The sequence below is a fragment of the Gobio gobio genome, assembly GCF_949357685.1.
Source record: "Gobio gobio genome assembly, chromosome: 22".
Classification (NCBI taxonomy): Eukaryota; Metazoa; Chordata; class Actinopteri; order Cypriniformes; family Gobionidae; genus Gobio; species Gobio gobio.
The window spans coordinates 42,260,508-42,285,230 of NC_137118.1; the positions used below are offsets into that span (position 1 = coordinate 42,260,508).

At 33.8% G+C, this 24,723-nt stretch overlaps 1 protein-coding gene across 3 annotated transcripts in view; it reads right to left on the reverse strand.

Moving 5' to 3' along the window:
• Nucleotides 1-2,547: 2,547 nt before the first annotated feature.
• The window catches only part of LOC307119025 (kinesin-like protein KIF2A), a 35,171-nt gene continuing 12,995 nt past the window's right edge, over nt 2,548-24,723 (reverse strand). The window contains exons 3-21 of one of the 3 annotated variants that reach the window (XM_079805008.1): nt 24,017-24,145; nt 23,166-23,220; nt 22,000-22,110; nt 18,521-18,621; nt 17,664-17,759; nt 17,485-17,539; nt 17,231-17,393; nt 15,351-15,441; nt 15,177-15,240; nt 15,014-15,105; nt 14,778-14,920; nt 14,478-14,682; nt 12,820-12,930; nt 12,655-12,722; nt 11,328-11,441; nt 8,833-8,980; nt 8,646-8,747; nt 5,397-5,532; nt 2,548-3,778 (exon numbers count right to left, since the gene is read on the reverse strand). In XM_079805008.1, coding sequence (XP_079661134.1) covers nt 3,693-3,778; nt 5,397-5,532; nt 8,646-8,747; nt 8,833-8,980; nt 11,328-11,441; nt 12,655-12,722; nt 12,820-12,930; nt 14,478-14,682; nt 14,778-14,920; nt 15,014-15,105; nt 15,177-15,240; nt 15,351-15,441; nt 17,231-17,393; nt 17,485-17,539; nt 17,664-17,759; nt 18,521-18,621; nt 22,000-22,110; nt 23,166-23,220; nt 24,017-24,145 — 2,070 coding nt within the window. In that variant the 3' untranslated portion in view covers nt 2,548-3,692. The remainder of the gene's footprint in view (nt 3,779-5,396; nt 5,533-8,645; nt 8,748-8,832; nt 8,981-11,327; nt 11,442-12,654; nt 12,723-12,819; nt 12,931-14,477; nt 14,683-14,777; nt 14,921-15,013; nt 15,106-15,176; nt 15,241-15,350; nt 15,442-17,230; nt 17,394-17,484; nt 17,540-17,663; nt 17,760-18,520; nt 18,622-21,999; nt 22,111-23,165; nt 23,221-24,016; nt 24,146-24,723) is intronic. The other 2 variants (XM_079805009.1, XM_079805010.1) reach the window with 2 other exon arrangements.

Here is a 24,723-nt window from a genome sequence, read left to right on the forward strand (position 1 = left end):
AAGGTAAAAAATATCTCACTCCATGATGTGAAGGTTTAAAATATGAACAGTATGTAAGAGTTAATCAACCAATAATTAAATAATATAATTTAACATTGGATTTCTTTTAATTTACCCTTAACATAATTGTAAAAAACTAAATGTCACTTTCTCAGGAGGAGCCATTCTTAAATATTTTGGTGGTCGTGGAGAAACATTTCATGAGGCTGACACCAGAGATGACAAGTAAATATTTCCCACTGCCTTTCTTTTGAATAGTTTTGTGCGCAACTTCAACATAGCTAATTTTCCTCTTGCCAATAAAAAATTTAGTTTTATAATCATAATTCACTATGTTGTCTAATTGTACTTTAATATTAATTTAAAATGAATGTGTTTTATCTACTCTGCATACTGTATTTATTATTAATTCTATTGTAATCTCAACAGCTGGAGGAGGCGACTCTACTGCTGCTTCAGTAGAGCATAGCGAGCCGCATACCACTGGCTAATGTTGTAAGTTAGCTATATATTGTTAATGCTAAATTATTAATATTTATTTGTTTACAACAAATTGACCTTAAATTTGCAAATCTATAATCTTTACTTTTACTGTTTCAGTGAGTGTACTTTAATAAGCAGTAAAATAATTGTAGGCAATCATGTTAAAAGATATACAGATGAAATATGTAAGTGTTAGATTGTATACAGTTGCTGGTTTGCAGTGCAATACTCCATTATTCACTGCAAGGCAGGGCCCCAAAATTATCCTGCTTAGGGCCCCCAGATTTACAGAGCCGGCCCTGATAGTAATGCATGCTTTTATATCATCACGGCTTGATTACTGCAATTCGCTGTATCACGGGCTGCCTGTCTCGTCTATTCATAGACTTCAACTGGTCCAAAATGCTGCTGCCCGTTTGCTCACGGGCAGTCGAAAAAGGGACCACATTACGCCAATTTTACATTCATTGCACTGGTTACCGATTCAATATCGTATTAAATTTAAAATCGTATTATTTGTCTACAAAGCCACAAACAGTCTTGCTCCTCAATACCTGTCAAATTTGTTTACTGTGCACAATCCATTCAGAGCACTCAGATCACAGACTAGTCACCTATTACGGGTGCCCAGATCTAGTCTGAGATGCAGGGGGGACAGAGCCCTGGCTGTAGCTGGCCCAAAGTTATGGAACAAACTGCCTTTATCGATCAAAACTGCACCCACAGTATCTGAGTTCAAAAGTCTTTTGAAAACCTATCTGTTTTCTTGTGCGTTTAATGTCTTGTGAATGTCTATTTTTTTTTTAAATTTCAGTAATGGACATAGGTAACTTCTGTACAGCACTTTGGTCAACCAAGGTTGTTTTAAATGTGCTCTATAAATATAATAAACTTGAAACTTGAATGTATGTGTGGATGGATGTACTATAGGTAGGTAGGTATGGATTGATTAATGTACTGTATGTATGTATGGATGGATGTACTGTAGGTAAGTAGGTAGGATGGACTGAATGTACTATATTCAGGTATGTATGGATGGATGGATGGATGTAGGTATGGATGTACTGAAAGTAGGTATATATGGATGTACTGTAGGTATGTATCTAGGTATGTATCTAGAGTGTATGGATGATTGTACTGTAGGTAGGAATGTATGTGGGTATGTATGGATGGATGTATTGTAGGTAGAGAGGTGTATATATGGATGGATGTATTGTATGTATGTAGGTATAGATGGATGGATGTACTGTAGGTAGGAATGGATGTGGGTATGTATGGATGGATGGATGGATGTATTGTAGGTAGGGAGGTATACATGGATGGATGTACTGTATGTATGTATGTATGTATGTTTGTATGTATGCATGTATGTATGTATGTAGGTATAGATGGATGGATGTACTGTAGGTAGGAATGTATGTGGGTATGTATGGATGGATGTATTGTAGGTAGGGAGGTATATATGTCTGCATGAACTATAGGTATATATGTATGTACTTACTATAGGTAAGCCCTGGTGTTCCTGTCCAGGAAGATTTGTTACCTGACAAATATTTTTACGGTAAACCTGACTCTCAATTTTCTTCCACTCCAGATATGGGTTATACTATATATATTTTTTATTTTATTCACCTATGAATATTTTAATTTCATTTCTGTGTAAAGCACTTTGAATTGCCACTGTGTATGAAATGTGCTATACAAATAAACTTGCCTTGCCTTGCCTAGGTCGGGATGTATGTAGGTAAGAGTGTATGGATGGATGTACTGTAGGTAGGAATGTATGTGGGTATGTATGAATGGATGTATTATAGGTAGGGAGGTATGGTTGTACTGAATGGATGTATGTACTATAGGTAGGGTGTATGTACTGTAGGAAGGTATGTATGTATGAATAGATGTACTGTGTGTAGGGGGTATGTATACTGTTGGTATGGATGTACTGTAGGTAGGGATGCATGTAGGTATGTATGGTATTCACTAGAATCAGTTATTTAGTTTTCCTTCCATTGATCTGCAAAGCACTCAAATGATGTATAGTGAACAATAATATGCCAGAAAAATGATGTCATCTGATGGATCTTTATTTTAGCAATGCGATACATTGAAACACTGAGTCCAGATCCAGAGTCCCCTCAACACAAACAACGTTTAAAATGAGATGGGAACAGAATCATTTAAAGCATTGACGGGGAACATTAAAAAAAACACTGCTTAATAGCGTTTTTAAAAAAATGAGACAGTAGCCTGGTTTTTATAATGACCACTTTCACATATTTCTCAAAATGTAAACAAAACACTGCGGTAACAAAACCCCTCTTCTTTATATCAGAAAATTCTATCACGTGAACTTATTTTGACCTCCTCTGGACTGTTGATCAGAGCTGAATCAGCTAACACATGTAGAGTTGCTCATCTACACGTTTCTTTCACTGGACAGCTTTATTGTGAATTTGGAGCAATAAGGCCTGCATTTGTTTTTTTGTAACAGTAAAGGTTTGTGTCGTCTCAATGCTACACAAGTTTGAATAAATGAGTCAGTTCCTGTAGGTCTCAATAGAGATCATCCATATTGCAGTCATGCAACTTCTACTGTAACTAGGGATGCACGATATATCAGTGACCACATCAATATCGACTGATATTTTTTGGTACAATTATCAGTATCGCTCTTTCCCACATGTATATGCCTAATTTCACATGAAGCATGTCAGGGTTTTTTTTATTAAATTTTTTTAACAAAAGCAAATGTAATTGTATGTTTGTTTCCTAACTGACAGCCAGTGTGCTTTCATTTAAAAACATGACATGTTGGTTTGCAGCCATACAAATAACTGGTCCAAATGTCTATATCAGTGCATCCCTAATCTCTAGACCGTATTCTTCTCTTTTTTCCATTGGGACGGCATAAATGTTTTTCATTAACTGGCAAACTGATATGCAAGTAGCAGGTATATACATCTGAAAAGCATTACTGAAATATTTACAGGCTTGACAGATGCAGATGATGCAGAGCTGGTTTGTTCATGCATTAGCTCAGAGAATCTCCCCCTCTCGTGGCCTTTAACTCTATGATCAGTCAATTAGGTAAGAACTGAAATGATTTCTAGAATTAATGTGCTTTTCCCGGATGAAAGAAAACCGTCACATCACGTACAGGTTACACATGTACATACATTGATGAAATGAGAGCTGGCGAAGAGCTGGAGCTACAGGGCTCGCGGGCGTTTGGGGTTTATCTGCTTACTGGCCTGTTCCTCCTCTTGAAGAGCAGAGCGGAAAGACTTCACTTTATCTGAGACCAAAGGAAACGCAGTTTACTGCACGTGACTCTCAGTTGACAAAGCATTTCATCTGACATGAAGGAAAACAGCTTTGTAAGGGACACGAGTGTAATGGCTTGTCATTCTGTTGTGTAGCCTGCGAGTCAATCACTGACAACGGCAACAAAAACTGCCCAAAATCAATAGGATTTATTTTGTATAAAGAAACTGCACCATACTATATTTAAAGTATTAATATTCATGTATTAATATTTATTATTAACATTTTAACATTACATTCTTGCGAAAAAATATATGCATATAAAGAATATATAATTACATACAGTATAATTGATTAATATGGTTATAAATAATTTTAAGAAAATATGAATATAATTGCTATTTATATTTATATATATATATATCATTAATATTCAAATTATTTTTATTCATATTTTCTAAAAATTATTTATAACATAACTTATATGATATTATATAAATTATATAAAATGATAATATAACAAATATAACATTATATTAATATTCATATTATTTATATTCATATTTTCTAAAATTATTTATAAAATATATCACTTATATAATATTTTATACAATTATAACACACCTATATATAACATTAAATTAATATTCAAATTATTTATTATTTATATTCATATTTTCTAAAATTATTTATAAAACATATAACATATAATATTTTCTAAAATTATAACACGCCTATATATAACATTATATTAATATTCAAATTATTTATATTCATATTTTCTAAAATTATTTATAACAACTTGTATAATATTATATAAATTATATAAAATTATAACACACACACACATATATATATAACATTAATATTCTAATTATTTATATTCATATTTTCTAAAATTATTTATAACATATAACTTATAAAATATTATATAAACTTATAACACACACATATAACATTATATTAATATTCTAATTCTTTATTATTTATATTCATATTTTCTAAAATTATTTATAACCATATTAATCAATTATATGATATATTTATTTATATATTCTTTATTTTTTTGAATTTATATTGTTTAAATGCATATTTTTTTTATTTAAATGCATATATTTAAAGACTATTTTGATGACTACATGCATTTTGAATTTTAATTTAGACCATTTTAATTTAGACCATTACCGTTTTCACTACTGTTTTATAATATAGAATATTTCTTAATTCATAATAATAATGCTAATTAATAATAATACTATTTTATATAATACTATATTATTAATGTAATTATTAACAATACAATTTTATAATATATTTAAAATTATTCTCGCTCTCTCTCTCATACATACATTATATATATATATATATATATATATATATATATATATATATATATATATATATATATATATATATATATATATATATATATATATATATATATATATATATATATATATATATATATATATATATATATAATTTTATTTACATTATAGCAATGATATTTTAGGAGAAATAAACGTTATTTTTCTTTATTCTTTTGATTTAGTGTACTTTCATTAGTGTCTTCTCTAATTAATATGGATCACATGTAAAAGACTCCCTGTATTACTGCATTATAAATGAAGGACGCTGTAAACACTGACCTCTGAGCTCTGTTAACACGTCAATCTTCTGATCCAGAATTTGTTCGAGCTGAGTGGCGAAGGATTCCACATCGTAATCGACTTCCTCCGTCATCTCCAGAAGAACCTTCTCATCCTCGAGCCAACGTATGGACTCCTACAACACCACCAACACACACCATGAGCAGACAGAAACCTCTGAGCTCCTGAAGTATCCATCACACACACATTCAAGTCATTGAAGAAAAACTTTCTCCACAACAAAAAGAAAAACATTCAATTTAGAATTTTCATTTTTGGGTGAACTATACCTTTAAGGTTTTTTTTAGTAGGTTGTGGTAAATGTCTAAATGAGTCAAGGGCTGCATCTGAAAATCACATACATCTCTACTATATAGTAGGCAAAAAACAGTATGTGAGAAGAAGTCCGAATTCACAGTACTCATAAAACAGTAGGCCAAAAGTACCAGGATGACCTACTGCTTCCAGGGAGACTTTGCAGTGAGCATACAATGGACAATTTACTATCCCATGAGGCCACAGGAGAAGATTTGTGAATGAGAGTGAAGTGATTGTAAAGTAATTGCTTATTCAAAACAAGTACCTACTTAAGTTTGCCATTCATTCAGGAATAAAGGAAACGGCTCTCTTTATGGATGGGTCATTGATTCACTCAAAACACGGATTCATTCAGAAATTAAACACCACTGTGTGTTGCTCGGAGACGCACAACAGTTCTGCTCTGGCTTTATAGGTAATATTTTTGTTGGCAAAATTGAGCAAAAGCAGACAATATTATGTCTAAACTGTTGTATAAAATCAATATAACATTTGCGCTCATTACTCGTGCGATATTGTCTAACTAAATCATGATATAAATATGAGACAAAAAAACATACAGTGGCATTTTTGCCCTGATATCTTGAATTTTAGAGTCATTCAAACTGCATTCTATAGGCTTCATCACACAGTGAGTTGTTGCCCTGCTTCATGTTCGTCACCATTAACAGTATGAAATGTAAGATTTAGTAGATTATCGCTTCGCTTCAGAAGGCCTTTATTAACCCCCCTGAGCCGTGTGGAGCAGTTATATGATGGATAGATGCACTTTTATGGACATTTTAATAAAACTCAGATTGTATTCGTCTGAAAGAAGAATGTCATATGCACAAGGATGACTTGAAGGTGAGTAAATCATGGGATAATTTTCATTTTTAAGTGAACTACCCCTTTAAAGCCACAGCCCTAATATATCATACAGTGAGGAAAATAAGTATTTGAACACCCTGCTATTTTGCATGTTCTCCCACTTAGAAATCATGGAGGGGTCTGAAATTATCATCGTAGGTGCATGTCCACTGTGAGAGACATAATCCAAAAAAAAAAATCCAGAAATCACAATGTATGATTTTTTTAACTATTTATTTGTATGATACAGACAGGTGTTCAAATACTTATTTGCAGCTATCAGCTAGAATTCTGACCCTCAAAGACCTGTTAGTCTGCCTTTAAAATGTCCACCTCCACTCCATTTATTATCCTAAATTAGATGCACCTGTTTGAGGTCTTTAGCTGCATAAAGACACCTGTCCACCCCATACAATCAGTAAGAATCCAACTACTAACATGGCCAAGACCAAAGAGCTGTCCAAAGACACTAGAGACAAAATTGTACACCTCCACAAAGCTGGAAAGGGCTACGGGGAAATTGCCAAGCAGCTTGGTGAAAAAAGGTCCACTGTTGGAGCAATCATTAGAAAATGGAAGAAGCTAAACATGACTGTCAATCTCCCTCGGACTGGGGCTCCATGCAAGATCTCACCTCGTGGGGTCTCAATGATCCTAAGAAAGGTGAGAAATCAGCCCAGAACTACACGGGAGGAGCTGGTCAATGACCTGAAAAGAGCTGGGACCACCGTTTCCAAGGTTACTGTTGGTAATACACTAAGACGTCATGGTTTGAAATCATGCATGGCACGGAAGGTTCCCCTGCTTAAACCAGCACATGTCCAGGCCCGTCTTAAGTTTGCCACTGACCATTTGGATGATCCTGTGGAGTCATGGGAGAAAGTCATGTGGTCAGATGAGACCAAAATAGAACTTTTTGGTCATAATTCCACTAAACGTGTTTGGAGGAAGAAGAATGATGAGTACCATCCCAAGAACACCATCCCTACTGTGAAGCATGGGGGTGGTAGCATCATGCTTTGGGGGTGTTTTTCTGCACATGGGACAGGGCGACTGCACTGTATTAAGGAGAGGATGACCGGGGCCATGTATTGCGAGATTTTGGGAAACAACCTCCTTCCCTCGGTTAGAGCATTGAAGATGGGTCGAGGCTGGGTCTTCCAACATGACAATGACCCGAAGCACACAGCCAGGATAACCAAGGAGTGGCTCTGTAAGAAGCATATCAAGGTTCTGGCGTGGCCTAGCCAGTCTCCAGACCTAAACCCAATAGAGAATCTTTGGAGGGAGCTCAAACTCCGTGTTTCTCAGCGACAGGCCAGAAACCTGACTGATCTAGAGAAGATCTGTGTGGAGGAGTGGGCAGAAATCCCTCCTGCAGTGCAAACCTGGTGAAAAACTACAGGAAACGTTTGACCTCTGTAATTGCAAACAAAGGCTACTGTACCAAATATTAACATTGATTTTCTCAGGTGTTCAAATACTTATTTGCAGCTGTATCATACAAATAAATAGTTAAAAAAGCATACATTGTGATTTCTGGATTTTTTTTTTTAGATTATGTCTCTCACAGTGGACATGCACCTACGATGATAATTTCAGACCCCTCCATGATTTCTAAGTGGGAGAACTTGCAAAATAGCAGGGTGTTCAAATACTTATTTTCCTCGCTGTATATATTTTATTTGCATTAAATGTTTCTTGAGCAGCAAATCATCATATTAGAATGATTTCTGAAGGATCATGTGACACTGAAGACTGGAGTAATGATGCTGAAAACTCAGCTTTGATCACAGGAATAAATTACATTTGAAAATATATTCAGATAGAAATTATATTTCATAATTTTATTGTATTTTTTTAATTAAATAAAAACAGCCTGGGTTGGTTTTGCATTGGGAACTTTTTAACGGTACTGTATATTCAGAGATAATTTCTCTGAAAACAAGCATTAATGAAACTTTTTGAAGTACTTTTTGAGGATATTTAGACATTTTTAAATAAGATTTGTGCAGTGTCAAAAAAATGCTATACAAAAAGTGTTCCATATGCCCAATGTGTAAGCGCCTCCTCTTTGCGCACCTGAAACACAGCGCGGTGGTCCTCCAGAACCTGCTCCTCCATCTCCACCAGCTGAGACACGACCTCATGGAAGGTGAAGAGCTGCGGGGACACTTCCTCTTCCTGCGCACAGCATGCATCACATCAGCACACATCACATTTTCATACCAACCAAAACAAGCTGATGTGTGAGGTGAAGCACTCTTACGTTTTGTTCACAGAGCAGCTTGAGATCGTCTCTCTGAGGAGAGCTGCCCACTCCCCACTGCGCCTCCAACACGTCCAGCTGGTTGACCGAGTGTCCGACGGACCGTCCATCCATCACCGCACTGGGGTCAATGGTCAGCTCCTTCACCCTACGGTCACAAACAGCGTCTCAATTCAAGGCAATCAGCATATCGTCGATGTCGGGCGGAAACCTCTTATCTCGTCGTTTTTCCTCATAAATCATTACTATTGGTCACCCTTGCTTGTTTGCAATGCAATGGTAAATAAAGAAAAGGTTGTTTGAATAAGTACAGCATTTTCTTTACTCAAGAAACACACACACATATACAACCCCAAATCAGAAAAATTTGGGACAGTATGGAAAATGCAAAAAAAAAAGAAGTGATTTCTAAATTTACTTTGACTTGTATTTCATTGCAGACAATATAAACACAAAATATTTCATGTTTTGTCTGGTCAACTTCATGTCATTTGTAAATATGCATCCTTTCCTGTCATTCAGACCTGCAAAACATTAAAAAAAGTTGGGACAGGAGCAATTTAGGGCTAGTAATGAGGTAAAAAGGTTAAATAATGATTTGATTTGAAACAGGTGATGTCAACAGGTGATTGTAATTATGATTTGGTACAAAAGCAGCATCCAAAAAGGTCTAATCCTTTAGGAGCAAAGATGGGCCGAGGATCGCCAGTTTGCCAACAAATACGTGAGAAAATTATTGAAATGTTTAAAAACAATGTTCCTCAAAGAAAGATAGGAAGAGATTTGGATATTTCACATTCAACAGTGCATAATATAATTAAAAGATTCAAGGAATCTGGAGGAATTTCAGTGCGTAAAGGACAAGGGCGCAAGCCTAAGCTGAACAACCGTGATCTCCGATCCCTCAGGCGGCACTGCATCAAGAATCGTCATTCATCTATAAGCGATATCACCACATGGGCTCAGGACTACTTTGGCAAACCTGTACCACAATACGTAGTTACATCCACAAATGCCAGTTAAAACTGTACTGTGCCAAAAGGAAGCCCTATGTTAACAGTGTCCAGAAGCGCCGTCGACTTCTCTGGGCTCGGAGGCATCTGGGATGGACCATCACACAGTGGAAACGTGTACTGTGGTCAGATGAATCAGTATTTTTTGGGAGGAATGGACGCCGTGTGCTCCGGACCAAAGAAGAAAAGGATCATCCAGACTGTTACCAGCAACAAGTCCAAAAGCCAGGGTCTGTCATGGTATGGGGTTGTGTCAGTGCCCTTGGCAAAGGTAACTTGCACTTCTGTGAAGGCACCATTAATGCTGAAAAGTACATAGAGATTTTGGAGCATAATATGCTGCCTTCAAGAAGACATCTTTTCCAGGGACGTCCATGTATATTTCAACAAGACAATGCAAAACCACATTCTGCACACATTACAAAGTCCTGGCTGCGGAGGAAGAGGGTACGGGTACTTGACTGGCCTGCCTGCAGTCCCGAACTGTCTCCAATAGAGAATGTGTGGCGCATTTTGAAGCGCAAAATGCGACAACGAAGACCCCGTACTGTTGCCCACCTTAAGACTTGTTTGCAGGAAGAATGGTACAAAACTACACCTGAAACACTTCATCACTTGGTGTCTTCAGTCCCTAAACGTCTTTTAAGTGTTGTGAAAAGGAATGGCAACATTACAAAGTGGTAAATGCTTTACTGTCCCAACTTTTTTTGAAATGTGTTGCAGGTCTGAATGACAGGAAAGGATGCATATTAACAAATGACATGAAGTTGACCAGACAAAACATGAAATATTTTGTGATCATATTGTCTGCAATGAAATACAAGTCAAAGTAAATTTAGAAATCACTTCTTTTTTTTTTTTTTGCGTTTTCCATACTGTCCCAACTTTTTCTGATTTGGGGTTGTACATTATATATATATATATATATATAGCTACAGTAAACTTTATAACCTGTAAGTTGATGCAAACGTAATGAAATGCACTTGCTGCCTCAGATAAGCTGTTCTAATGATGGATCAAAAATTTCATCTGAGCTGCACATGTCAGACCGTATATGGAAAAGTAGTGGTTTTGGTAATACAAGGTTTCCGCCCGACAGCAACATTATGAAAGCATGAGGTATTCACGTCATGATGCAATAAACCAATGGAAATGGTTTATGTTACAGACACATGGTCATGCAGCATGATAATGATGGACTCCATCCGCTCTAGAAGGCACAAGCAAACACAAACCAAAATGTTAGCGCAGCTGCAATGGAAAACGATTAAACAACGCAACAGAAAATACAGACACATGCCTGAAATGTGGTACAAATGGACTCAAAAAACAAGGGACAAAAATAAGAGCCGACCAAAAGGGAAAGATGCACATGTAGACACATTCTCAGAACTGAAAGTGAAGCGAATCATTAGAAACACAGGAGTCTTATGGAGGCTCTGTCTGAAGAGAGACAGGCTGGAAACTGGAAAAGGGTGAGACCTGCTGGGTGAGGTAGCAAAGTCATCGTACTCATAGGTAGGAGAGAGTTCGGAGCGACCGCCACCCCCCTGGGAGAAGGGAATGTCGGAAGGGCTGATCCCAAACTCCTTCACTCTGAAGACGGGATGACAGACGGCAGTGAGACAGAGAGACGGGAATTACAAACCCCTCCAACACAAACATTCCTGATTCATAATCAGTGGAAAAGAGTTCAACGTGAAATACACTCCAGCAGTCAATGCCACTGGTTAAGAGTTTGATACTAAACGCACAAAAAATATGTCATATGCAAATAGATAATGATAAATATAATTGATTCTAAATAATTTTAAAATATTACAAATGATTGTTTTATCAAAATAATTTTAATAACATGAATATAATTTAAATACATAAATATTTATTTATATAATGTATATATAATATATATAAATAAATACAAGAATTGATTATAAAATATATAGAATTCTACAATTAATATAAATAATATGAAAAATAATTCTAACATTAAAACATATTTAATATAATAAATACAATGTTTTCAAATTATTATATAATATAATTATTCTATTGTTTTTACAACATTTCAATTCAACTAAATTCTTATGACAAATATGTATAAACATAAAATGCCATTGGTTAATAGTTGTCTACCAAACATTAAACACAAAAATATGTAATGTAAAAAGATAATGATAATTATATTTGATTCTAAATAATTGTATATACGATTTTCATAATATTAAACTTGCTCCGATTTTTTATATAAAATTGTTCTATACAAATCATTTGAATAATATGAACATAATATAAATAAATGAATATGTACATAAATATGTTATAGAATGTATATCTATAATTTAATGTTAAATATTTTTTATATATTACCATTCTTTAAACCCTTAAATTCCGTTTTATATTCTTATTAAATATTTGCATATAAACAATAATAAAAATAAATAGTATATAAATACAAAATAATGAACTATATATAAAATTCATATAATTGTAAAGTTTTAAATTTTACAAATTATTAATATTAATAAAAAAAAAGAATTTTAATATTAAAATGTGTATCAATACATGTATATTATACATGTATAAATAAACATTATATTAATATTCAAGTTCTTGTAGCCTATTATGAAGACATAACGGGTCAAATATGTCCATAATTTTGTAATTGTCTGTGATTTGATTTTTTTATGAATAGCCCCCAGATTTGACTGTCAGGTTACTTGCATCAGAAACCTTGAAATAAACAGGGTTCACCAACATTCAGCTCATTTCTAGATCCAGTGAAGGGTTCTCTGATGTGCTCATGTACCTGTTGGCGTATCTCAGAGTGTTTAATGTGTTTTCACATGATGCCATTCCAGGAGAGATTGTAGCGATCTATTGCAAACACAAACACATTTAAACCATTAACAAATACACACATTTGTTAAAAATGAATATATGACTGATAGGCGAACATCATCAGTGTTCTTACCATACATGTTCTAGAGTTCTCTCCGATGAAGGAATCTCTCAAGACCTGCGTGAGTTTACTGGCTCTAAACGGAGTATGTGGTTTGTTTCGACCCAAAGCCCTGATGCATTCCTGTCCCACACAAACACAAATGGACCATGATACTACCATGACACTATTTCTGCTTAAAATAATATAAACCAAAAAGATCAAAATCAAATCCAGATTGTTTTATTCAGAAAGGTCTCGTTACAGAAGTTGTGAATGACATCTTATATTTTTATATTTGCTACTTTGTACAGTGTGAGACTGAACAAAAATGTTTTGTATACTGAATATATATATATTTACATACGTTTTAATATATTTTTTTTAATAAAAATATTTATTTCTATATTCGTTACTTTGTACAGTATGAGACTGAACAGACATTTTTCATATTTCTAATTGTAATATATTTTTTATATTTTAATAAAAAAAATTGAATTTGTTACTTTGTACAGTATGAGACTGAAACTGTATTTTTTATATTTCTAATATTTATATATATATTTTATATTTTAATACAAATATTTCTATATTTGTTCATTTTTACAGTGAGACTAAACAAATTATATATTTTTTATATTGTATATTTAATATATATTTATATACATTTTAATCTTTTTTTATATATATTTGTTACTTTGTACACCGCAAGATTGAACAAATTCATTTTCATATTTCTAATATTCTTGATATATATATTTGTTACTTTGCACAGTATGACACTGAATAAATTTAAATAATTATATTTCTAATATTTTTTCATGTTTTATATTTTCATAAATTATTTTAATATTTGTTACTTTGTACAAGTATGACACTGAATAAATTAAAATAATTATATTTCTAATATTTTTTCATGTTTTATATTTTCATAAATTATTTTAATATTTGTTACTTTGTACAGTGCGAGACTGAACAGACTGTATTTTTCATATTTCTAATTGTAATATATTGTTTATATTTTAATTAAAAAAAATTGTATTTGTTACTTTGTACAGTATGAGACTGAAATTGTATTTTTTATATTTCTAATATTTATATTTTTTATATTTTAATAAAAATATTTCTATATTTGTTCATTTTTACAGTATGAGACTGAACAAATTATATATTTTTTATATTGTATATTTATAAATTTTAAATCTTTTTTTTTTATATATATATTTATATATTTGTTACTTTGTACACCGCAAGACTGAACAAATTAATTTTCATATTTCTAATATTCTTGATATATTTATTATATATATAATATATATATATATATATATCTTTTTTTTATATAAAATATTTTTATATTTGTACAGTGCAAGACTGAACAAATGTGATTTTTTATATTTCGAATATGTTTTAATATATTTTTATATAACTTTTTATATTTGTTACTTTGCACAGTATGACACTGAATAAATTTAAAAAATATATATTTCTAATATTTTTTCATATTTTATATTTTCATAAATTATTTTAATATTTGTTATTTTGTACAGTGCGAGACTGATCCAAAATGTTTCTCTTTCTCTCTCTTTGCCTTTGTAAATATCAGTAAATATAATTTCTCAGGTGTGGCAGGTCAAAACATGCTCTAATCAAGTAGCTCTGGCCCCTGTATGACGATTTGAAGCACAAACCTTCAGCGCCAGGAGACTTTTGTTGATCTCAGCGCCCTCGAGGCGTGTCTGTCGGTCAGCGCTCGACGTGTCCGCCCCTCGCTCGTTTCCCGCCAGGTCGATGAGAGAGAATTTGCCGTGCATTTTGCCCCTCCGGCGGAGAATAATCTGAAACACGGCGTGACTACGGGACGAATGAGCGTTAGCTGAGGTCTGCCCAGACGTCCTGAGGAAAACCGGATACAAAAATCTCAATTAATACAACAGTTAAATAAAAAATAAAAAAACCACTGGCAGAAAGATTGGTCCGATTGGTCGCACCTGCAGCTGTTGCCCATCTCGATGAGTTTGAGCACGTCTTCTGTGCATTTGACCTCTCGCTCCTGCAGTCCGACCACCTGAACCTGCTGCTTACCGTCTTCAAGAACACGCAGCTTCGCCTTCCTGTTTAGGAGGTCAAACACCTGCAAGGCACGGTTTAAAATTGAAAAATTGACAATGCACTTTATGAATATTAAAGGAGCTCATTAACTATTCATGTGTACTGAAGAACTTGCCTTCCCGCTGTAGATTTCAAAGAACGTAGCGTACACCTGAAGATCCAACTTCTTGTAGTTTGGTTTTTTTAACATAAGAAAAACATCCCGTGCTGAAAGAAAAGAACGTTCAGGAAACGATAACTCAATATTGATATTGGAAAACATCAGGTCTGACACATACCAGCAAGTGCGTAGATCCCTTTAGAGCAGTCCTGGTTCTTCCCTGAAAAATCTCCTCCCATGGTCTGGAATGAAGGGAAAATCGATTATGACAGAGGCAAGTGGAACGATCCTCTGGGAGGATCTTTTCCTGTAATGTGATGTCATCTGGTTTTGTTTATGGTCAGATACTTACATGAGTTTTCCCGCTGCCCGTCTGACCGTAGGCAAAACAGGTCGCCATTCCCCTCTCAAATATGGTCTCCACCAGAGGCCGGGCGGTAAACCTGAATCAGATGACACGATAAAAAATACAAAAAATTACTTTTTTATTGAGAACGATTTATCAGGTCACATTTCTAATTCAAACAATTGTATTCATAATTTCTTTATGAAACTACTGTCTCCTTATTCTCTTTCTGCTAATGCAACCAAGGCCACGTAGGCAAAGAAAATAATATTATCCAATAAGAACACAGTCTACTTCTCATGAACCACATTACAGAAGTTGTGAATGACATTTTATATTTTTATAAAAAAAATATTATATATTTTTAGATTTGCTACTTTGTACAGTATGAGACTGAACAATTTACACATTTAATATATACATTTTAATATATATTTTTTTATGAATAAAAAAAAATATATTTGTTACTTTGTACAGTGTGAGTATTGTATGGAGTGTTGTATTTTTCCTATTTCTAATATTTTTAATATATTCTATATTTTCATAAATATATTTGTATAACTGTTACTTACAGTATGAGACTGAACAAATTATCTTTTTCATATTTCTGATATTTTTAATATATATATTATATTTTCATTAAATATTTTTATATTTGTTACTTTGTACAGTGCAAACCAATCCAGAGGCATAACATCATTATTGTAAGATGCTGAATTAAGTTTTATTCAGAAAGTTCACATTACAGAATTTTTGAATTACATTTTATTTTGTCATTTTTAAAAAATATTATGTAACTTTGTACAGTGCATGACTGAACACACACACACACACATACATACATATACACATATATATATATATATATATATATATATATATATATATATATATATATATATATATATATATATACATATACATATACATATATATATATATATAAAACTGTACACAAAACTGACGGTTTGGTACGTACTTCGGTTTTGAAGTCACGGGTTTGGTACGGGTTCGGAACAGCAGTTTTACAAAATTGCTTTTTATTTATTTTTATTAAACAGTGGTTTACTGAAAAAATTGTGTCTGTCCTTAAATTAATTAAATTATAACTAGATAATGTTGTAAACTATATAGTGAGCCCTTACTTGCACATTACTATAATATTAAAGGAGAGAGCCCAAACTATTAGCCTAAACAGCCTATACAGTCACGTCACATTAAAGAGCGTCAAAACGGCATTTATCGTTTGAATTTCGTGATAAAATGGACTGAATACTTAATATGTTCGTGTGGGAACTCGGATTGAAGTGTGTTCCGCGCTTAAAACAAGCCGACGGAAAACCTGTACTGAAACGGTTCGGTACAAATACGTGTACTGTTACACCCGATATATATATATATATATATATATATATATATATATATATATATATATATATATATATATATATATATATATATATATATATATATATATATATATATATATATATATATATATATATATATATATATATATATATATATATATATATGCACACTTGTATATTTTAATATATATAATTATACACTTACATACTTTTTAATATTTTATATGTAAATGTTATTATATATTTATAGTGTTACTTTGTACAGTGAGAGACTGAATAAATTATATTTATATAAATTCTACTTAAAATTTTTTTTTTGCATATTTTATATTTGTTATTTTGTACAGTGCGAGACTGAACAAATTATATTTTTATATTTCTATGTATTCTATTATTTTTTATTATTATTTTCATATTTGTTATTTTGTACAGCGTGAGACTGAATAAAATAAATTCTTCTCTCTCGGCTTTGCTTTTTAGTTTCGCTATTTCTCTGTAAAGCAATAAATATCTGACCTGTAAACCATCTCGTTTGTCGAGGTGTCGTCGAAAGCGTAATCGAAGCGAAACGTCTGGTTCTCCAGGTATCTGGTTAAATCCACTTTCTGCTTGGGCTCGTGGACCATGACCACGTCTTTACTGGGGATGGTGATGACGTCTAGATCCTTCATGGTCAGCTCTGAGAGGGAACAGATGATGTGGCGTCTCGTAAACAGCACTCGACACTTACAGCATCAACGTATGGTGGAATAAAAAGATTTCATCATCACCTTTCTTGTTCAGTGGACGCGTCCGCACACACACGCATATCCTGTGGTCCTCAATCTGAGAAAATATATTTATTATGAAAACATACATACTATAATACCATGCAATACTGTTGATGAATCACATGGAAATTAAATGACATAATAACTGTGAGATGAGTGGTAATGGTGTAGTCACTCACCAGATCTGCAGTGGTCAGCGGTCTGTAGTCCAAACTCGCTCTGAAGTCTCGGATCATGCACATAATTTCATAATTAGGGGTTATGGCCTCGACATCCTGTGTAAGAAAAAACTCTCAGTTAATATTGTAAGAGTTAGAACATATTAACTTTCTTGCGATGTTAAGTCATCACGTCAACAGTCAAGATATTTTGGATATATTTGGATTAGAAATTAATTTTAATTACTGAGATTGTCATTTCCGAGTTAATGTGGTCAATAAAGTAAACTGTATTGTAAGAAACATTCAAGTTTATTGCATACTGGAAACCAGGCAGTTTTTTATTTCTTATTATAATAATACATATTTTTAAATAAATAGACATTAAATAAATAAGTTAATTTATTCATTTATGAGACACCAATTTTATTTTAGTATAATTTAAATAATATAATTTATTGTTTTTATTAATATTCCAAATTAGTTTTATTTTTACTTTTCATTTTAGTAAAAAATTTAGTATTTTGTTGTGTGTTTGTGTCATTTTCATTATCTTTTAAAAATGTCTATTTTGTTTTTATTATATTAATTTCTATTTCAGTTTTAGTACAAGTTAAATTACATTCTAAAAAGTTTTTTTTATATATATTTTTATTTTGAGTAACGAAATTTTTTTTTATGGTTTTAGTCTTTTATATATTTATTTAAAAAAATTGTCATTAAGCTAACAATATTTATAGGGAATAATAAAATTAATTAAATCATTTCTTTATTTATTAGGTAATAAAACATATCAAAACATATTTAAATAAATAAAACACATCAAGCAACACTAAACTTTTCAAACACAGAAATAGTATGCCAGTGTGTTTTGTCACCTGTGCCCTTTTCTCTCTCAGCTCCTGCTGCTGCAATCGCCTCCTCTCCCGCTTCTCCTGAAGTTTCTCAACTTCCTTCACGCAGTTGGACTTCCTGCGAGCTGAACACACACAGAAAACTCAATGCAAACAGACATCAATCTTTAACAAACAGTTACAGCTAAACCTGATTCGCTCATTTTAATAGCATTTTGTTTGACATAATTCCAAAGTCAGTGTGCATTAGCTTGTGTAAAATGTGTTTGAGTGATTCCCTCAACAATGGCATCATGAGGGGTCATCTCTGAGACGCGCTGGAAAACAACTCTAAATGCTGCTTTTGTTTTGGTGTGACGGCAGTCAACAGGCGTTTGTGACGGCGCTGAGAGCCCTTCAGCTCCTCCATCACTGCTGGAGTCTCTTCATACACTCACAGATCAGAGATTACACACCCAGGTATTCATAAAGGCTCTCAACAGTAGTGCCAAAAATAATTACACTACTGTTCAAAGGTTTGGGGTCGGTGTTTTTGAAAGAAGTCTCTTCTGCTCACCAAGGCTGCATTTGATCAAAAACAGTAAAAACAGAAATATTATTTCAATTTAAAATAATTGTGTTCTATTTGAAAATATTTTAAAATTGAATTCCAATCGAAATCTCTCAGAATAGTTTTAGCATGTTATTGAATATGGCAATGTTAACGTATTTGATCTTGGTGGACTAGATCTACGCTACTTAATATGGACTTGCTACTGCTAATCGATACACAGACACGCTGCTGTGAGCATGTAAGATATGCGTTTGCTGCATAAATAGACATATAAATCCCACAGCAGATCTAGGCAGGTGGAGCTGGGGGAGGTGGAGGGTTTCAGAGGACCAGCTTACTACAACAAACAATGAACCAGACTATTTAAAGTGATTTTACAAGTTGGTCCAAAGTTTCTTTCTTCTGTTGAACACAAAAGAAGATATTTTAAAGAATGTTGGTAACCAGACCCATTGACTTCCATAGTATTTTTTTCCTGATTGATTACCAAAATATAATTTTTTGTGTTCAACAGAAGAAACTCATACAGTTTTGGAACAATTTGAGGGTGAGTAAGTGATGACAACATTTTTGTTTTGGGGTGAACTAAACACTAAATATTCAACTATATACTATATACTAGGGCTGTCAAATAAAAATTTGAATTTCGAATATTCGTAGAATTTACAAAAAAAATGCACATTCGAATGCAAAAACCGTGCATTCGAATTTTTGGTAGAGGCATGCGAGACATGCCGATGACGGAACTGACGCGGCTGTGTTGTTCATTTGAAAAAGGCGGGGAAAAAAAGTGAGGACTCGGAGTCAGAGAGAAAATGGGCGACAGCGTATACAGTCAGACACAGAGCAGTGCAGAACAAGGTAATCAGGGCTTTGGAGCATGAGATGGATATAAATCATGCGGTATAACGTTATGTATCCACATATTGCGCAGCTGGCAAAGACATACTTGAGTTGATCATACCTCACCAAAAACGCTCAGCACTCGCTGCAGGTCAAGTTGTCCGTTTGGTGTTTTTGACGAACAATATGTTGATGTTTAGTGAGTGGAAATGGATTGTTTCTGAATGTCCGTTTGCTATTTTGTGTCCACATTATGTTGTCTGTTGAAGTGTTTTCTCAGGTTACTGATGCACTTGCAGTTTTATGCACTTTTGTTACCTAATTTTCCTTACATGCTCATTAATGAAATTACATTTCATTTAATAACAATTGTTTGAAAAGTTAATGCACTGTAAAAAGTGAATGTCATTTCATTTCAATAAAAGACGCGATGCTTGATTTGGTTTGCATTTGCTTATTGCATAGGAGAAAATACAGTACTTTTCCCCTCTAAAATTAGGTATTGCCTTTAGAATTCGAATTTTGATAATATTTAAGAAAGAATTTCGAATTAGCTTTTCAGCCATTTTCACAGCCCTACTATATACTGATCTGCCCGCATTGACACTATATGTAATTGAACTGAGCCAGATGACATCACTGTTTTCTCCAGAGCAGCTGTACAGCCAAATCAAATTCTGTTGCATTATTTTCCTGTTACCACTGTAAAGCTGCTTTGAAACAATCTGCATTGTAAAAAGCGCAAAATAAATAAAGGTGACAATGTCAATTAACTATCCCTTTAAATGTAGAGCAAGCAATCTCATTGGCTGCAGGATCAGCATAGGCCAATCAGCTTGTGCCATGCAGTAATGATGTGATTTCTTGCAGAGTGCATGTTAAGACCCTATCAGCCTGCCGCCTCTAGGACCCTATTTTAATGATCCGAGCGCATGGCGCAGGTGCACTTAGAGTGTGTCCAAATCCACTTTTGCTAGTTTAGCAACGGAAAAAACGGAGTCTCATCTCCCATTCCCTTTAAAAGCCAGTTGTGCTTACACTATGGCGCTATTTAGATGGTGGAATTTGCGAGCGGAAAGACTGAACGCTTCTCCAGGGAGGAATCCTTTTATTTTTAATATTTAAAAATGTGTGTGTGTGTGCTGCTGCTCATCCCTGTGTGTGTAATAAGCAGAGTGTACGCGCGTTGTGTACCCGCCTATAGGCGCATATTACTAACACACCCTTTAAAGGGGCTATATGCGTTCTGACTCGCGACTGACACCTGTGGCCAAAAAACAGAACTGCTCCCATTTTCTGCTCGCTCTCGCAGCGGTGGTGACGTCACATCCGCAGACAGCGCGGGAAAAGACGACCCGCCAGAAAATAGGAAAAATAGGATACAGACTTATAGGTGCACCCACTGTGAGCGGACAAGGTGTCAGTATGCTCATCAGGAGATGTTTGAGTCATAAATGGTAAAATAAAAAGGCTATTGTTACTTTTATTTTGGGGAAAAAGTTGCATATAGCCCCTTTAAACAACACAAAATACTGCGCTATTGACTTTAGAGCAGGTTTTTGTTGGTTAATGGCGCAGTCGTTTTCAGTTGCCTCAAAAAAGCAATGCGCCAACAATGCGCCTGAACACACCTGGTTTTCAGACCAGCAACAGATGTGCCGCAAGTGCATTTTCTATTTAAACAATGTGGCGCTGGACGTAAAAATGATAACTGCGTCTGGCTGAAACTAGCAAAACCACCTGGCGTCACATTGTGCTGGGTGTATGATAGGGTCCCTAGAGTTTCATGACTTAACTACATATTTATTCCTGTGATTTTCAGCATCATTACTCCAGTCTTCAGTGTCACATGATCCTTTAGAAATCATTCTAATATGCTGATTTTTTGGATTATCATCCATGTTGAAAACAGTAGTGCTGCTATGAACCGTTGATACATTAAGGATTCTTTGATTAACAGAAAGTTCATTTATTTGAAACCGAAATCTTTTGTAACATTATAAATGTCTTTACTGTCACTTTTGATCAATTAAATGAATCCTTGCTGAATAGTTTGTGAATGGTGGTGTATAACAATTAAAAAGGAGCTTGATGTGTGATGTGGTACCGTTCTGCTGCTGCTGTAGGGTTTGGTGTTGTATCGGTGGAGGTGGCGCGGGCGCTGCTGGAGGAGGTTCGATCTGTTGGCTCGGCCGCGCTCGGGTCGTCCCTACAGAGACTGAATAATGGAGATCACATCATCAGGTCGTTTAGAAGCATATGCTTATTTATGACTCTTCTGTATCACTGTTTTACATGTTAGAATAATAGTAAGTTATCAAAACTCTGAAATAACACTCATTTAAATTTGGGAATGATGTTGTGATCAAAACATGGTACAGATAAAACCTATTTGTTGACATCAAAGACATCAGTATGGCTTTTAAACAGCACTGAAGGAGAAACAGGTTTGCTTGTTAATGCTTTTCCTTTATTATACACGACTCATCCATTAAGAAAAAAAACTTGTAAGCACAACGTATCTCTGTCTATTTTCAAGTAGTATTATTAAAAATCAGGTTACACTTTATTTTAAGGTGACGTATTTACATAGTACTTATCTGATTAAGCAAAGAGTAATATTATTTAACTACATGTACTGTACGGTTAGGGTTTGGTTTAGGTTTAGTTACTTGTAATTATGCAAAATGTACTGTTATTACTATGGTAAGCACATGTAGTAACAAGTAACTACGTCACTAAAAATAAAGTGTTATTAAAAAATTATATATAAACAGAAATAGATAGAAATAAAGCTTAAATAAAATTTAAATACAAGACAAATTTTTTTAATGAAAAATAGAAATGATGCCTTGTTTACAATGAAGTACTAATATGACGCATAATATAAGAAACAAGAATAAATAAGAAATTTGAAAATTTAAACAAAGATAAATTAAAGCTGAACAGAAATACCAAAAACTAATACAAATTAATAAAGCACAATTGTATCTAAAATTAAAAAGAAAATTAAAAATATTAAAATAAAAGCTAATTCTAAAACATTTATTAAATGCTATAATATATAAAAAATATTAAAGTAACAATGAGCATCAAAGCATTTTATAATCCTCAGTAACATAAATTCAACATTTCCAAACATTTGACTGGTGGTGTATATTTTAAAAACACATTCTGTTGAAATCAATATGTGCTGAAATGAATACACTTTGAGACTAAATGTGTGACAGTACTAGATTATGATCTTTCTTTTTAATAACTTGAACACCATACCTCGATTATCCCTTGCAGGGGTTTCATTTTTTGGTGGCGCTACAGTTCGTCGATTCTACAAAAGATGAATCAAGAAAATAATCATGTTTTGTTCAATCCAGTCTGCAATCTAGCTACAATATATACATCTACACAAAATCATTCACAGTGAATTTATGTCACATTATTGCTGTGTGTTGACAAATGTGAGCCTGGACCACAACATTTTCAAAAACATTTTTAGAAATTGTGATTTATACATCATCTGAAAGCTGAATAATTGATGGTTTGTTCGGATAGGACAATATTTGGCCGATACACTATTTGCAACTATTTGAAAATCTTAAAAAAATCTAAATATTGAGAAAGTTTTTTAACAAAATATCTTCATGGAACATGATCTTTACTTAATATCCTAATGATTTTTGGCATAAATAATTTTGACACATACAATATATTGTCTATTGCCACAAATATACCCATGCGACTTATGACTAGTTTTGTGCTCCAGGGTCACAAATTACAGTGACAGTACTTTACTATTAATTACAAATTACAACTGGTTACATCTTCCTATAATTATTCATGCATATATCATTAAATTATTCAAGCACAAGGGCTTATGGGTAATCTCCCAATGTAGAATGACACATGCAAGTTATTTTAGTGAGGTTTTTTTATGTTTTATGACAGGAATTTACCCAGCCTGAATTGATTTGAATGTAAAAACTGAAAACAGTATTTTATGACTTTATGACGCCTGTCTGGAAATCCATTTGAGAAGTTATAAAAGCCAGACGGAGGGCACTACAGTCATCTGTCCACCTCTTCTTGGTTACGACTACTATGGTGTAGCAAAAATGGACACCAACCTTGTTTTGGGGGATCTTGTTGATTTTGATGGCACTCGACACGGGTGGCGGAGGGGTTTCAGGGCTTTGTGGGATTTCCTCTTCAGGTGCAACATCTGGATTTAGTGCAAATATGCTTTCCAGATCGATCTGTTCACAGAGAACGAGAGCACGAGCGTGAGGCTGCCAGTTTCAAAAGCACTTTTACTCACGGCACATGAGCGCATAGGACTTTCCACAGTTGTAAAAGCTGCTAAATATAATTATCCCACAGGACAGAAAAATTACAAATGAGAACATTTCAGTATCGCGACTTTGAACCTGGGACTACAATTTACAGAATTTGTTCACACAGAGTATAACACCCCCCAAAAATGATTGTACATTTTTTGGGAAGGGGGGGTTCCTCGTTACACTTGTGGTGTTCCCAGACAAAAAAAGACCAGCCTACAAAAAACTATGCGATGTTATTGCCAAAATATTCAATCTTTTTATCAACTTGTTTTCTTTATATTAGCACATGTTTTTGTATTACCTTTTGCAAATGAATTATCAAAAGCCCAAGCGGCAACCTCCCCCAGTTTCTCTTGAAGCCAATACGGAAGTGACTTAAACTGCAATTCATCGACTGGCCACTAGAGACAGGCTCCAGAAGGAGCAGAATCTCATTGAGCCCGATGTTAAAATGCCCAACTTAACAGCAGAAAAAAAACATGTTTACAGCCTGG